At 46.8% G+C, this 14,816-nt stretch overlaps 1 protein-coding gene across 1 annotated transcript in view; it reads right to left on the bottom strand.

Annotated features, from left to right (window-relative positions):
• PLB1 (phospholipase B1) overlaps positions 1-14,332 on the bottom strand; it is a 110,280-nt gene extending 95,948 nt beyond the window's left edge. The window contains exons 1-3 of the mRNA XM_073556339.1: positions 14,178-14,332; positions 5,206-5,243; positions 1,189-1,249 (exon numbers count right to left, since the gene is read on the bottom strand). Of these exons, the coding sequence (XP_073412440.1) occupies positions 1,189-1,249; positions 5,206-5,243; positions 14,178-14,241 (163 nt within the window). The 5' untranslated portion in view covers positions 14,242-14,332. The remainder of the gene's footprint in view (positions 1-1,188; positions 1,250-5,205; positions 5,244-14,177) is intronic.
• Positions 14,333-14,816: the final 484 nt, after the last annotated feature.

Genomic DNA, 14,816 nt, shown 5'->3' with positions numbered 1-14,816 from the left:
ATAGAGGAGTGTCCGCACATGCTCATTACTATTCCTAATAGAGGAGTGTCCGCACATGCTCATTACTACTCCTAATAGAGCAGTGTCCGCACATGCTCATTACTATTCCTAATAGAGGAGTGTCCGCACATGCTCATTACTACTCCTAATAGAGCAGTGTCCACACATGCTCATTACTATTCCTAATAGAGCAGTGTCCGCACATGCTCATTACCACTCCTAATAGAGGAGTGTCCGCACATGCTCATTACTATTCCTAATAGAGGAGTGTCCGCACATGCTCATTACCACTCCTAATAGAGGAGTGTCCGCACATGCTCATTACTATTCCTAATAGAGGAGTGTCCGCACATGCTCATTACTACTCCTAATAGAGGAGTGTCCGCACATGCTCATTACTATTCCTAATAGAGGAGTGTCCGCACATGCTCATTACTACTCCTAATAGAGCAGTATCTGAACATGCTCATTACTACTCCTAATAGAGCAGTGTCCGCACATGCTCATTACTACTCCTAATAGAGCAGTGTCCGCACATGCTCATTACCATTCCTAATAGAAAGGTTGCTGCACATGCTCATTACCACTCCTAATAGAAAGGTTGCAGCACACGCTCATTACTACTCCTAATAGAATGGTGTCCGCACATGCTCATTACTACTCCTAATAGAGGAGTGTCCGCACATGCTCATTACCATTCCTAATAGAAAGGTTGCTGCACATGCTCATTACCACTCCTAATAGAATGGTGTCCGCACATGCTCATTACTACTCCTAATAGAGGAGTGTCCGCACATGCTCATTACCATTCCTAATAGAATGGTGGCTGCACATGCTCATTACCACTCCTAATAGAATGGTGGCTGCACTTGCTCATTACCCCTACTACTAGAGCAATGGCTACACATGCTCATTACCACTCCATTCACACAAGGCGTATGGGATTGAAGGGATCGGCGGTGGTCTCAGCAGTTAGACCCCCAGTGATCACACATATATCATCTATCCTGTAGCTAAGGGACATAACTTGTTTATAGGAAAGCCTCTTTCTTGAGTTGTCCATAGACCCTGATTGTGGTCCCAGCCCCTGATAACCTATGAGGAGTGTAAATGACCTTTTCTCTTTATCTGAGATGAAGATTTCTGCTCCTTATAAAACTCAACTTTCGACTTCGGAGCTGCACTCACCTGATACGATGTCCGGGGCCGATTTCCTGTTTGTATTAATATTACACGGTAACAGGTATCTCTGTGGAAGATAATAAGAGTTTAATGGCCCTGAAGCAATGTCAGCGTATATCAGCCCCGCAGCCCTGTACTCTGCGCCGGCAGCACAAATATGTACCTATAGGAAGGGGGATCTGTCAGCAGGTTAATGCTGCCGGATCGGACGATTCTAGCACAGGCTCACTGGTTATACTGTAGCTGCACCAGGAGCAGTGGCGGAGTCTTGCCCATTAGGCCTGTTTCACACATCAGTTTTTTACCATCAGTCAAGATCCGCCAATATTTTTTAAAAACGGATCCGCCAAAAAAGGGGTTCCGTTTTTTTCACCCATAGACTTACATTATTGGCGGATCTTGACTGATGGTCGTCCGTCCCACCCGTTTTTGTACGGATCCGCCAAGATTTTAGCGGCTCCTGGGCGGATGAAACGGACCATGCAACGTTTTTTTTCCGTTGACGGTCCGCTAATTTCACCATTAACCCTTCCGGGAGCCGATAAAATCTCTCCTCACCGCTCCCGCGACATCTCCGTGCCCGACATCACCGCTCCCGCGACATCTCCGTGCCGTCCCCGCTCCTGCGACATCTCCGTACCCGACATCACCGTCCCCGCTCCCGCGACATCTCCGTGCCCACGACCTCACTGCTCCCGCGAGATCTCCATGCCCGCGACCTCATCGCTCCAGCGACATCACCATGCCCGCTCGACATGCAGATGCCCGCTCTCTTCTTTCGGCTCCCGGATACCGCTACATCGTCGGTATGAGGTTTTTTTTTTTTCCCAGGCGCGGTTCCTTTAATGGCGGATCCCAGTGCACCAACGGACCTGTGGCTCCCGTTGGTGTTTCGTCACCCACGGATCCTTTTTCCGCCATTTTGGTGGCTTTTAACTGACCTCAAAAACTGATGTGTGAAACAGGCCTAATGTGCACACATGGCCGAGTCCTCGATATTCATGAGCTACCGGCTAACCTCGCCCACCCTCAATAACTCTCATTTAACTTGCTCATTGACAATCTACAATCTGGCTTCCACCCCATCATTCCACTGAGACAGCCCTGACCAAAATTACCAACGACCTACATACAGCCAAAGCTAGCAGACAATACTCTATACTCCTGCTTCTAGACCTGTCCTCTGCTTTCGACACAGTTGACCACTGCCTCCTACTACAGATCCTCTCCTCCTTTGGCATCAAAGACCTCGCCCGATCCTGGATCTCCTCATACCTCTCCAACCGCACATTCAGCGTCTCCCACACCACCTCCTCATCCCACCCTCTCTCTGTTAGAGTCCCCCAAGGCTCTGTTTTAGGACCCTTACTCTTCTCAATCTACACACTTGGCCTGGGGCAACTCATAAAGTCCCATGGATTCCAGTACCACCTTTATGCCGATGATACTCAGATCTACCTCTCTGGCCCAGACGTCACCTCTCTGCTCTCCAGAATCCCAGAGTGTCTATCAGCCATATCCTCCTTCTTCTCCTCTAGCTTCCTCAAACTCAATGTGGACAAATCTGAACTAATCATCTTTTCCCCCATCTCACAGATCTTCCCTACCCGACCTTTCTATAACAATTGACAACATCACGCTTTTCACCGTACCAGAGGTCCACTGCCTTGGAGTAACCCTTGACTCTGCACTGTCCTTCAAACCGCACATCCAAGCTCTCTCCACCTCCTGTCGCTTCCAGCTCAAAAATATTTCCAGAATCCATCCCTTTCTCAACCCTCATTCTACTAAAAAGCTTGTGCATGCCCTCATCATCTCCCGCCTCGACTATTGCAACATCCTTTTCTGTGGCCTCCCTGCTAACACCCTTGCACCTCTCCACTCCATCCTCAACTCAGCCACCCGACTAATTCATCTCTCTCCTCGCTACTCCTCCGCTTCTCCCCTCTGCAAATCTCTTCACTGGCTCCCATTCCGTCAGCGTATCCAATTCAAATTACTAATACTGACCTACAAGGCCATCTACAACCTGTCTCCTCCATACATCTCTGAACTAATCTCCCGATACCTTCCCTCACGTAATCTCGGGTCCTCCCAAGACCTCCTACTCTCCTCCACACTTATTTGCTCCTCACCCAACCGCCTCCAAGACTTCTCCCGAATATCCCCCATCCTCTGGAATTCCCTGCCCCAACACGTCCGGCTATCAACCACACTCGGATCCTTCAGACGGAACCTGAAAACCCACCTCTTCAGGAAAGCCTACAACCTGCAGTGGGGATAGGATTAGATACACAGCTCAGCAGTCAGTATCACACTGGATAGGATTAGCTACCAGGCTCAGCAGACAGTATCACACAGGATAGGGTTAGATACACGGCTCAGCAGAGAGTATCACACAGGATAGGATTAGATACATGGCTCAGCAGAGAGTATCACACAGGATAGGATTAGATACACAGCTCAGCAGTCAGTATCATACAGGATAGGATTAGATACACGGGTCAGCAGTCAGTATCACCCAGGATAGAATTAGATACACGGCTCAGCAGACAGTGTCACACAGGAGTGGATTAGATACACAGCTCAGCAGTCAGTATCACACAGGATAGGATTAGATACACGGCTCAGCAGTCAGTATCACACAGGAGAGGATTAGATATACGGCTCAGCAGACAGTATCACACAGGAGCGGATTAGATACACAGCTCAGCAGTCAGTGTCACACAGGATAGGATTAGATACATGGCTCAGCAGACAGTATCACACAGGATAGGATTAGATACACGGCTCAGCACACAGTATCACACAGGATAGGATTAGATACACGGCTCAGCAGTCAGTATCACACAGGAGAGGATTAGATACACAGCTCAGCAGACAGTATCACACAGGATAGGATCAGATACACAGCTCAGCAGACAGTATCACACAGGATAGGATCAGATACACAGGTCAGCAGTCAGTATCACACAGGACAGGATTAGGTACACGGCTCAGCAGTCAGTATCACACAGGATAGGATTAGATACACAGGTCAGCAGTCAGTATCACGCAGGATAGGATTAGATACACAGCTCAGCAGACAGTATCACACAGGATAGGATCAGATACACAGGTCAGCAGTAAGTATCACACAGGATAGGATTAGATACACGGCTCAGCAGACAGTATCACACAGGATAGGATTAGATACACGGCTCAGCAGACAGTATCACACAGGATGGGATTAGATACACGGCTCAACAGTCAGTATCACACAGGATAGGATCAGATACACAGCAGTCAGTATCACACAGGATAGGATTAGATGTACGGCTCAGCAGTCAGTATCACACAGCATAGGATTAGATACATGGCTCAGCAGTCATTATCACACAGGATAGGATTAGATACATGGCTCAGCAGACAGCATCACACAGGATAAGATTAGATACACAGCTCAGCAGACAGTATCACACAGGAGCGGATTAGATGCACGGCTCAGCAGTCAGTATCACACAGGAGAGGATTAGATACTCGGCTCAGCAGTCAGTATCACACAGGAGAGGATTAGACACACAGCTCAGCAGACAGTATCACACAGGATAGGATTAGATGCACGGCTCAGCAGTCATTATCACACAGGATAGGATTAGATACATGGCTCGGCAGTCAGTATCACACAGGATAGGATTAGATGCATGGCTCAGCAGTCAGTATCAGACAGCATAGGATTAGATACATGGCTCAGCAGTCATTATCACACAGGATAGGATTAGATACTCGGCTCAGCAGTCAGTATCACACAGGATAGGATTAGATGCACGGCTCAGCAGTCAGTATTACACAGGATAGGATTAGATACTCGGCTCAGCGGTCAGTATCACACAGGATAGGATTAGATACACGGCTCAGCAGTCAGTATCACACAGGATAGGATTAGATACATGGCTCAGCAGTCATTATCACACAGGATAGGATTAGATACATGGCTCAGCAGTCAGTATGCACACTGTCCTATGTACTTTCCAACTTTCTTACCGGATTTCTCATTACTTCTGGAATTTTCTCTGTGTTTCCTGAAATAAAGAAAAGTTGAATTATTTTGGTGAGAAATGAATATTCACTGCTCACCACACCCATGGGCCATTATACTCAATGGGGGCTGCATATTATATGAAGGGGCTGCATTATATTCTATTAGGGGGCTACATTACATTCTATGGAGGGGGTGCTGCATTATACTCTATGACGGTCTACATTATATTCTATGGGGGCTGCATGATACAATATGAGGGGGGCTGCATTATACTCTATGAGGGGGCTACATTATATTCTATGAGGGGGCTACCCCAATCTCTGCTATATCACTGAGACGTATACTACCTTATATTATACCCTGATATTAGCGTGTTTTACCGCACGATTGGTGGTCTTGTATTTATTTCTATGTAGCTACATAGTGGGCCCCAAGAATGATTTTCTCTTGTGGGCCCAAAGTCTGATGCTGCCTCCACCTCAGGCATTTATGGTAATAATGGAACGATTAACCATAACAACCAATCACATTGCTCCTTATATTTTTCAATCTGGGCTGTGGATTGATCTGATTGGTTGTTTGTCCGATCACTCCCTTTTTTATGTTCTCTCCAAGGTTAATTTATCTCCACTAGATCCCGGTCATCATTGTCTTTTTTTGTTTTCTTGTGACTATAAAAACCTGTCGACTGGAGGCAATGCCCTGATATTTATCATTAGTGGTGTCGGACAGGTTTCGCAAATGCCCACCATAATATTGGGTTTTGGGGCCCGCTGTTCATCTACATGCAAAAATGACCCGACCCCAGTGCACAAATATACTTCAGCTTCTATGTAGTGATAATTTGGCTGGCTTGTTTACTGAATGATTAGATGATACATTTTTCTGCAAGTAGTAAATCAGGTGCAATAACACTGCTCATCAGCACTCCTTCACAGCGGCCCACCGGAGGATTCTCCTGCTCCCCAGTGGCCAGTCCGAGCCTGGAAGGAGCCCATTGTAATAACTAGCCGGAAACTCGGTCACGGTGGAAATACATTGTGTGATACATGGTCCGGGGAAGTCTTTCATGTTGGGGTAATTAATGATCACATCTTATATTTTGGACTGTTCCCCACCCTCTTCCTTCCTGGGTCACCTCTGCATCATTACATGGTGCCAACCCAATTATACACATAAGGGGGCACCCACAGTGGTGGCAGATGTGGCCATTACCAGCAAACTAACTTGGCCCCCTCTTGGGTTTCATAAAAGGAGGAAATCTCAAATGTACAATACTGCGATCCTTCTAGGTCAGATGGAAACACAGACCATGAATACTAATAGATATTCGACAATCATAACAGCGCCACCAATGTTCACAGGATAATTGTAGTATTGCAGCTTTGAACAAGTTGCTTCAATAGCGTTAGGCTGCAATACCAGATGCAACCTACAGACAGCGGAGGTGCTGTTTATAGGGGAAAGTAGATATGTTTTTATGTACGTATATTATGTATACCTCAATGAGCCACAACAGAAGCTGTTCTTTAAGCTTTTCTGGACCATTTCTGCCTTACATGGATGGTCATTCATCAAGGATATATCTGTCCTGGTAGTAGCATTATTAAGCAGGACTTGTCACTAGATCAGAAGTAGCCATTTTCTTGCACTGATTGTATCCCCGCTGCTCCCCTGAGTAATCCGCTTTTTCTTTTTTTGAAATCTTCCATACGGTTCCAGAGTTTTGGGCCTTTTTTTGTGCTAATTTTTTATTTTTAGTAAGGGGGCGTGCCTAACAGGATCCTCTGGGGTGTGTCTTTAGTTTGATTTGCATAATCATGCTGTAAGCCACACCCCCTTAGTGAAGGTGATAAAAGTGAGCAAAAAATATAAATGCCTAGATCTCTGGAACTGTATGGTGAGTTTAAAAAAAAAAGATTGGCATACTCTGGGGGAGCAGCGGAAATAAGAAGAAAACCTCCCAATTCTGACCTGGTGAAAAGTCCTCCTTAAAGGAAAGCTGTCAGTAATATCAACCTTCCCAAAACTGTACATATGGGCAAGCAAGTCTTTGAAATGCAACTCCATGGACACCTTTATATCTTCTATCTGTTGCTGCATTTCCCAAGTAATTAAAGTTTGAATTCATATGAAAATGAAGTGTTAAGTGCTCTGAGCCTGACAGAGCACTTCCTCCACCTTTACCTCCACCCAGCACCAACCTCTTTAGCTTGATGGATATTTTGCTGTTTTATTTCCTTTCCTTGTCACCCATACAGTGAGCTATCGATCAAGAAAAAAAGACTGAGGCTGGGCAAGGAAATAACCTGGGGAGGCAGCGGTTACTTAAGTGCTTTTATGACCAGAGCACTTAACATTTTAATTTACATGCAAATAACGTGTTAACTAGTCTGGAATGCAGCAACAGATCAAAGATATAAAGGTGTAAATGGATTTACATTTCTCAGACCTGCTTGCTCATATGTGCAGTTTTGAAAAGGGAAAGGTGATCTTACTGATAGATGACCTTATAGGATTACACAACCCCCTGATTACTGATGTTTCAATCCTGTCCAATAGAAAGATACGTGTAAGGTCTTCTGATGCATTGTACACCAGAGCAGAGATTTTCTAGTCTGGATACAATTGTAACAGATGGGAGAAGTGTCAGATTCAGGGCGTAGGGCTGTAAAGAAGAAGCTTCCTATTAATTAGCAGCAAGCAGAAATTTTATAAACTCAGATCACTTTGGAAAGTTGCAGAACGTATCATTATTACGGGATCCAGCATCGGGGGTATTAACCCCTTCAGTGTCACCTGCGGCCCCATAAACGTACAGCAGCACAGACCTGTACCCTCTCTTGTACCAACTTGTAAATAACTCATGAAAGAAAAAAATTACGTGAAAACCAAGCACACCATTGTTTTTCTGTTTTTCTTGTGAAATTCTCAATAAGTTTGATTGGTCACATGACCCTCTTCCCATTGAAAAAAATAAAGTTGGATCCTAAGTGGCCGACTTCAAAATGGCCGCCATGATCACCACCCATATTGAAAAACTTCCCCCCCCCATATACTAATGTGCCACAAACAGGAAGTTGATGTCACCAACCATTCCCATTTTATTTAGGTGTATCCATATAAATGGCCCACCCTGTATATATATATATATATATATATATATAATAATCTTTATATAGCGCCAACATATTCCGCAGCGCTTTACAGTTTAACAGTTTCAAAACACAAGTCATAAGTAACAACGTTAACAATACAATAATTAAAGCAAAATAAGACGAAATAAGACCCTGCTCGTGAGAGCTTACACTCTACAATGAGGTGGGGGAGATACAAAGTACAGGTGTGTATTTACAATTGTGTATTTACAATGAAGGTCCAGCCATCTTGAGGGAGTGAGGGATGGATGGAGATAGTGAATGGGCTACACAAGCACACTTACACATAGAATGATTTTGATTAGTGAACGTGATAGGCCGCTCTGAACAAGTGTGTTTTAAGGGCCTAAAACTATGCAAATTGTGGATAGTCCTGATTTCTTGGGGTAGAGCATTCCAGAGGATAGGAGCAGCACGGGAGAAGTCTTGGAGTCGGGAGTGGGTGGTAAGGATTAGAGCAGAGGTTAGTCGAAAGTCGTTTGAAGAGCGCAGCGATCGGCTAGGCCGATAGACAGAAATGAGGGAAGATATGTAAGGGGGTGCCGCACTGTGGAGAGCTTTGTGGGTGAGAACAAGTACTTTGAATTGGATCCTATAATGAATGGGCAGCCAATGTAAGGACTGGCGAAGAGCGGATGCGTCCGAGTACCGATTAGCCAGATGGACGATCCTGGCCGCTGCATTAAGTATGGACTGGAGAGGGGATAGTCGAGTGACGGGGAGGCCAAATAATAGAGCGTTGCAGTAATCCAGGCGGGAGTGGATCATTGGAACAGTGAGGGTTTTTTTTGTTTCCATAGTGAGAAAAGGGCAGATTCTAGAGATGTTCTTTAGGTGTAAGCGGCAAGAGCGGGCAAGAGATTGTATATGGGATGTGAAGGAGAGATTGGTGTCAAACATAACACCCAGACAGCGCGCCTGCTGCCGGGGTGTTATTGTGGTACCACCCACAGAGAGGGAAATGTCAGATTTATGGAGGTTAGTAGACAGCGGGAGCAGAAGAAGTTCAGTTTTAGAGAGGTTGAGTTTCAGATAGAGAGTGGACATGATATTGGAGACTGCGGACAGACAGTCACTGGCGTTCTGTAGTACAGCGGGGGTAAGGTCGGGGGAAGGCGTATATAGTTGTGTGTCATCAGCATAAAGATGGTACTGAAAGCCAAATCTGCTGATGGTCTGTCCAATTGGGGCCGTGTAGAGAGAGAAAAGAAGGGGGCCAAGGACTGAGCCCTGAGGTACCCCGACAGCAAGAGGAAGAGGAGATGACGTGGAGCCAGAGAACAAAACACTGAAGGAGCCGTCAGAGAGATAGGAAGAGAACCAGGAGAGAGCAGTGTCCTTAATGCCTTGTGACTAGAGCCTAGAGAGTAGGAGATGGTGGTCAACAGTATCGAAAGCTGCAGATAGGTCAAGAAGAATGAGCAGAGAGTGGTCACCGTTACGTTTTGCTGTCAGAAGGTCATTGGTCACTTTGATGAGTGCAGTTTCAGTCGAATGTAGGGGGCGGAAGCCGGACTGTGAAGGGTCTAGAAGGGAGTGAGTGGAGAGGTAACGGGTAAGGCGGGAGTAAACTAGGCGTTCCAAAAGTTTAGAGATGAAGGGGAGATTGGAGACTGGTCTGTAGTTGTTTGTGCAGGATGGGTCGAAAGCAGGTTTCTTTAGTAATGGAGTAACAATGGCGTGTTTGAAGGAGGATGGGAAAATGCCCGAGGAGAGGGAGAGATTAAAGATTGTAGTTAGGTGGGTTGTGATGACTGGAGAGAGAGACTGGAGGAGATGTGAGGGCATGGGGTCGGTAGTGCATGTAGTCGGACGAGAAGAAGAGAGGCGTCTGGAGACTTCTTCTTCTGTGATGGGATCAAATGTGGAAAGTGAGCCAGGGGAGATGCAGGAAGGGATGGGAGTCACAGCACTTGGTGGTTGGGAGCAGATTTCCGGACGGATATTATCTATTTTTTCTGTAAAGTGGGAGGCCAGGCCATCAGCACAAATGTCTGTGATAGGGGCTTGTGCTTTTGGCCTGAGGAGGGAGTGAAAAGTGTCAAAAAGTTTCTTGGGGTTGTTGGCTAGTGAGGAGATCAGGGTGGTGAAGTAGGTCTGTTTGGCAAGGTGAAGGGCAGCGTTATAGGTTCTTAACATAAATTTGAAGTGGATGAAGTCTTCTGGTGTGCGGGTTCTTCTCCATAGGCGTTCAGCACTCCTAGAGCATCGCTGGAGAAGTTGAGTTTGTGATGTGAGCCAGGGCTGTTTTACTCTGTGTTTGGAGGTTCTGAGGGTGAGGGGAGCTACTTGGTCAAGGGTGCTTCTAAGAGTGTCATTGTAGTGATGAACAGCCAGATTAGGACAGGAAAAAGAGGAGATTGGGGACAGTGATGAGTGTAGGGAATCTGAAAGTGTCTGAGGGTTAATGGCTTGTAGATTTCTGACTGTGTGGTAGGTAGGAGTGAGCTGGGGTGGGCGAGGATTTGTGCGTGTGAAGGAGAGAATGCTGTGGTCAGAGAGTGGAAGCGGTGAGTTATTTAGGTGGGAGATTGAACAGAGCCGGCCGAAGACCAGATCAAGGGTGTTACCGTCCTTGTGTGTCTCAGAGGTTGAAAGCTGTGAGAGGCCTAGAGAGGTGGTTAGTGATCGAAGCTGGGATGCAGATGTGGAAATAGGGCTGTTAATGGGGATATTGAAGTCTCCCAGGATGAGGGTTGGAAGTTCTGAGGACATGAAGTGCGGCAGCCAGGCTGAAAAGTGGTCAAGGAAGTGGGTGGGTGAGCCTGGGGGCCGGTATATGACCGCTACCCTGAGGGAGAGGGGACGGAAGAGCCTGATGGTGTGGACCTCAAAAGAAGGGAATAAGAGTGATGGAACTGGGGGGATGACCTGGAAAGAGCATTGTGGGGACAGGAGTATGCCGACTCCACCACCAGGTCTATTTGTGGGTTTCGGGGGGTGAGAGAATTGTAAGCCACCGTAGGAAATGGCAGCAGGAGAGACAGTGTCAGAATCTTGAATCCAGGTTTCAGTGAGGGCCAACAGATTAAAAGAGAGTTGTTCAGAAAGTAGTTGGTAGGAAAGGAAGCTTGTTACAAGCAGACCGTGGATTCCAGAGGGCACAATTAAAAGATGGAGATGAGGGAGTGCAAGTAATGTTAATAAGATTATTATGGTTTCGATATGAGGTAGGGTAAGGGTTGAGGTTGGAGGATTGTGGACCAGGGTTGGGGGAAATGTCCCCTGAAATCAGCAGGAGTAGGAAGATAAAGAGCAAATAGTTGTTGGAATTGTAAGTAGTTTTTTTCTGCGATGTGTTTGGGCAAGATGGGCTGAGGTTTCTCAGGAAGGTGAGGAGTGCGTGGGAGCTGTACATGGGAGAGGGAAGTATAGAGGGGCTGATGTGTACGAGTCGTGATGGAGGGGGGATAGGGTGGTGAATGTGGATGGCAATGGAACACAGGAGGATAAAAATAAAGCACATGTTTAAAGGGGAGAGCAAAGTGTGGGTTACCTGACTCCTGCCCTGACTAACTGCCATGTATAACTGCTGTTTTCCTGATGCTTAACTTCTGTGATGCTTTGCTTATGGGATGCTTGCGTGCTGCACCCCACACTTGCGTGCTTCCCCTTAGGAACTACTAAATATATAGGCAACACTACAGGGTCAGGAGAGAGGGATTGTGGGAGCTGGTTGGGTATAATTTGGCAGCTGGGGCCAGCAGACCAGGGGATGGTTAGATGATCAAAGGCACTAGACCAAGATGTGTCAATATGCTATAGCACCTTCCACCTGATAAGATCTAGAAAGGCCCCAGTCACAGATCTAAAGCAGTAAGCATTACATATATATATATATACAGTATATATATATATATATATATATATATATGTGGATGGTAGAAGATTTCTCATATGTAAAGAGGTTTTCCTATCAAGTCTTTGCATAGCATTAGCCCCTTCTGGCTAATTCTGGGGGTAATGGGCAAATGGAAATACACAATTACTACAGATCCCCTATTCCATATATATCCTATATCACCATGGGCTGTAATCACATCCACATCGCAGTGTCCGTCTATGGGGTCCATTGTGCCTTTTGGTTCTCTTTGTGCTCCAGATTCTGCACCGGCTTCTTGTTTTGCATTTATAACAGAAGCCATGAGGCAGATGTGAACAGAGCCCAGTAAGCAGAGGGCCGCTCCTTTATGAGCCCCCAATAGCAGACACCCCTTTTAATTCTCAGATTATTAATACAATTTTGATGAGGTAAAATTTCAGTTGTCCGACACCCAATCGACAAGTAATCCAATATGTGCCAAATGCCTGAGTGGAAGAATTGGACCATCCGATACCAGAATGTACTGCTTGGTCAGACGGTGGACTGGGTGGTTTCACCAATTTTGCAGTTTTTGAGAATGGGTGCAGGTGTTGCAGTGACACTTGGGGTCTGGAGCACAAAAAGCCCAAATGAGAAGACCAATATTAATGAAGATCCATGGTAGCTGGGGGCTCTGATGCTGCACTAAAGTGCACCATCTTCAAGATGCACCACCTATACCCTTCTGTCGACACTACTGGAAACTGGTTCACTGGATTAGAAGGAGGTTTCAATTAGAGATGAGGGTATCCATTTGTAGAATACTTGTCCATTGACCAGGTCCCCACTGAGAAGTCGCGGGACCAGGAGCCCTGTGTACCACCGCCAACCTGCCGACATCCCCAGGAGCCTTGTGTACCAACGCCAACCTGCCGACATCCCCAGGAGCCCTGTGTACCACCGCCAGCCTGCTGACATCCCCAGAAGCCCTGTGTACCACCGCCAACATCCCCAGGAGCCCTGTGTACCACCGCCAACCTGCCGACATCCCCAGGAGCCCTGTGTACCACCGCCAACCTGCCGACATCCCCAGGAGCCCTGTGTACCACGGCCAACCTGCCGACATCCCCAGGATCCCTGTGAACCACAGCCAACCTGCCGACATCCCCAGGATCCCTGTGTATCACCGCCAACCTGCCGACATCCCCAGGATCCCTGTGAACCACCGCCAACCTGCCGACATCCCAAGGAGCCCTGTGTATCACCGCCAACATCCCCAGGAGCCCTGTGTACCACCACCAACCTGCCAACATCCCCAGGAGCCCTGTGTACCACCGCCAACCTGCCGACATCCCCAGGAGCCCTGTGAACCACAGCCAACCTGCCGTCATCCCCAGCTCCTCTTTAGATTAGCCGGCCTGGCACCACATTGTGCTACAACAATGGCGAAGAACAGGGCCAGCTGACCAACAAAAAAGGACCTACGGATGACAGGGTGTAGGAGGTGGTTTGCAAGGTTCCCAGTCCAGTGGGTATGAAATACTGACCTAGACAATGAACCAGGATCCTTCAAATTGATTCACTGATTTCTAGCTTTAAAAAAGTCACCAAGCAGCTTTCCATCCCATCACCCCCCATAAACAAGAATGCTTAGCTAATTTGAGGGTGCATGTGTTCTTAATAGGAAGAGTGGAGTGCCTCTGGCAGACACCTTTATCAGCTTATCTCAGAGTAAAAAGATAGGGCATGTTTAATTTAATCAGCCCCATCCTCCTTATTTCCTACTTCTGATATCAAGGAGAACGTTGGGGCGCCCCCGTACACAATAGCTGGGTACAAATGGGCATTTCGATAATTGAAGGCCATGGTGTCATTGGAGGTCAAAGTGAAATCGCTGCTCCCATTCGATTCTTTGGAAATATTACAGTGAATCATAAATATCAATTATTAACAAATATCTAAGAAAACGGAAAATCCAAACTAAAATCCATGTAATCCATCTCCCATTACTTACCGTCCGCAGGAATCAACAAAACCGCGACTAAGAGGCAAAAGGCTCCCCCAAGGTGGACCCCCATGGCCGCTCCTTCTCTGAGGCTTCTCCGGCTCGACTTGTGGATATTTCTATAACGGAGAAGCACGCTTCTTACATCTCCCGCTGCCTTTATACCCCTAGTGTGTGACTGATAACCAAGCAACCATAAATTGTGTTATCATCTTCACCTTTGAGAGCTGGAGCCCGACTAATGGACAATAAAAAAGTCATAATGAGCACAAACATCTCAATGCCACAATTGTAAAATATTATCTGACATGATGAGGCCCCCAGGAATGACTGTCACTGTATCTTAGAAGAATGTATGGCGAGGAACTCGAGCGCTACAGGGCGAAGACTCTCCGCAGTCCTGCAGAAGGGCACAGTCTGCTTCCATCTCAGTGCCATAATAATCCAGCAAGTGTCACATACATCACATCAAGCCCTCCGCTCCATAGGAACACACATACTGGCCATAATATTAAAGCCACCTGCCTAATATTGTGTGCCCCCTGGCCTGCACTGAACCCTACAAAACCTCTGAAGGTGTCTGGTGGTATCTGGCATCATAAGCAGCAAATCCCGTAATTTCGGTGCGTTGTTCGGGGCGATCTCCTT

The sequence above is a fragment of the Dendrobates tinctorius genome, unplaced genomic scaffold (assembly GCF_039654945.1).
Source record: "Dendrobates tinctorius isolate UK_male_01 unplaced genomic scaffold, ASM3965494v1 ptg000232l, whole genome shotgun sequence".
Lineage (NCBI taxonomy): Eukaryota > Metazoa > Chordata > Amphibia > Anura > Dendrobatidae > Dendrobates > Dendrobates tinctorius.
This window is presented reverse-complemented; position numbering and strand designations above follow the sequence as displayed.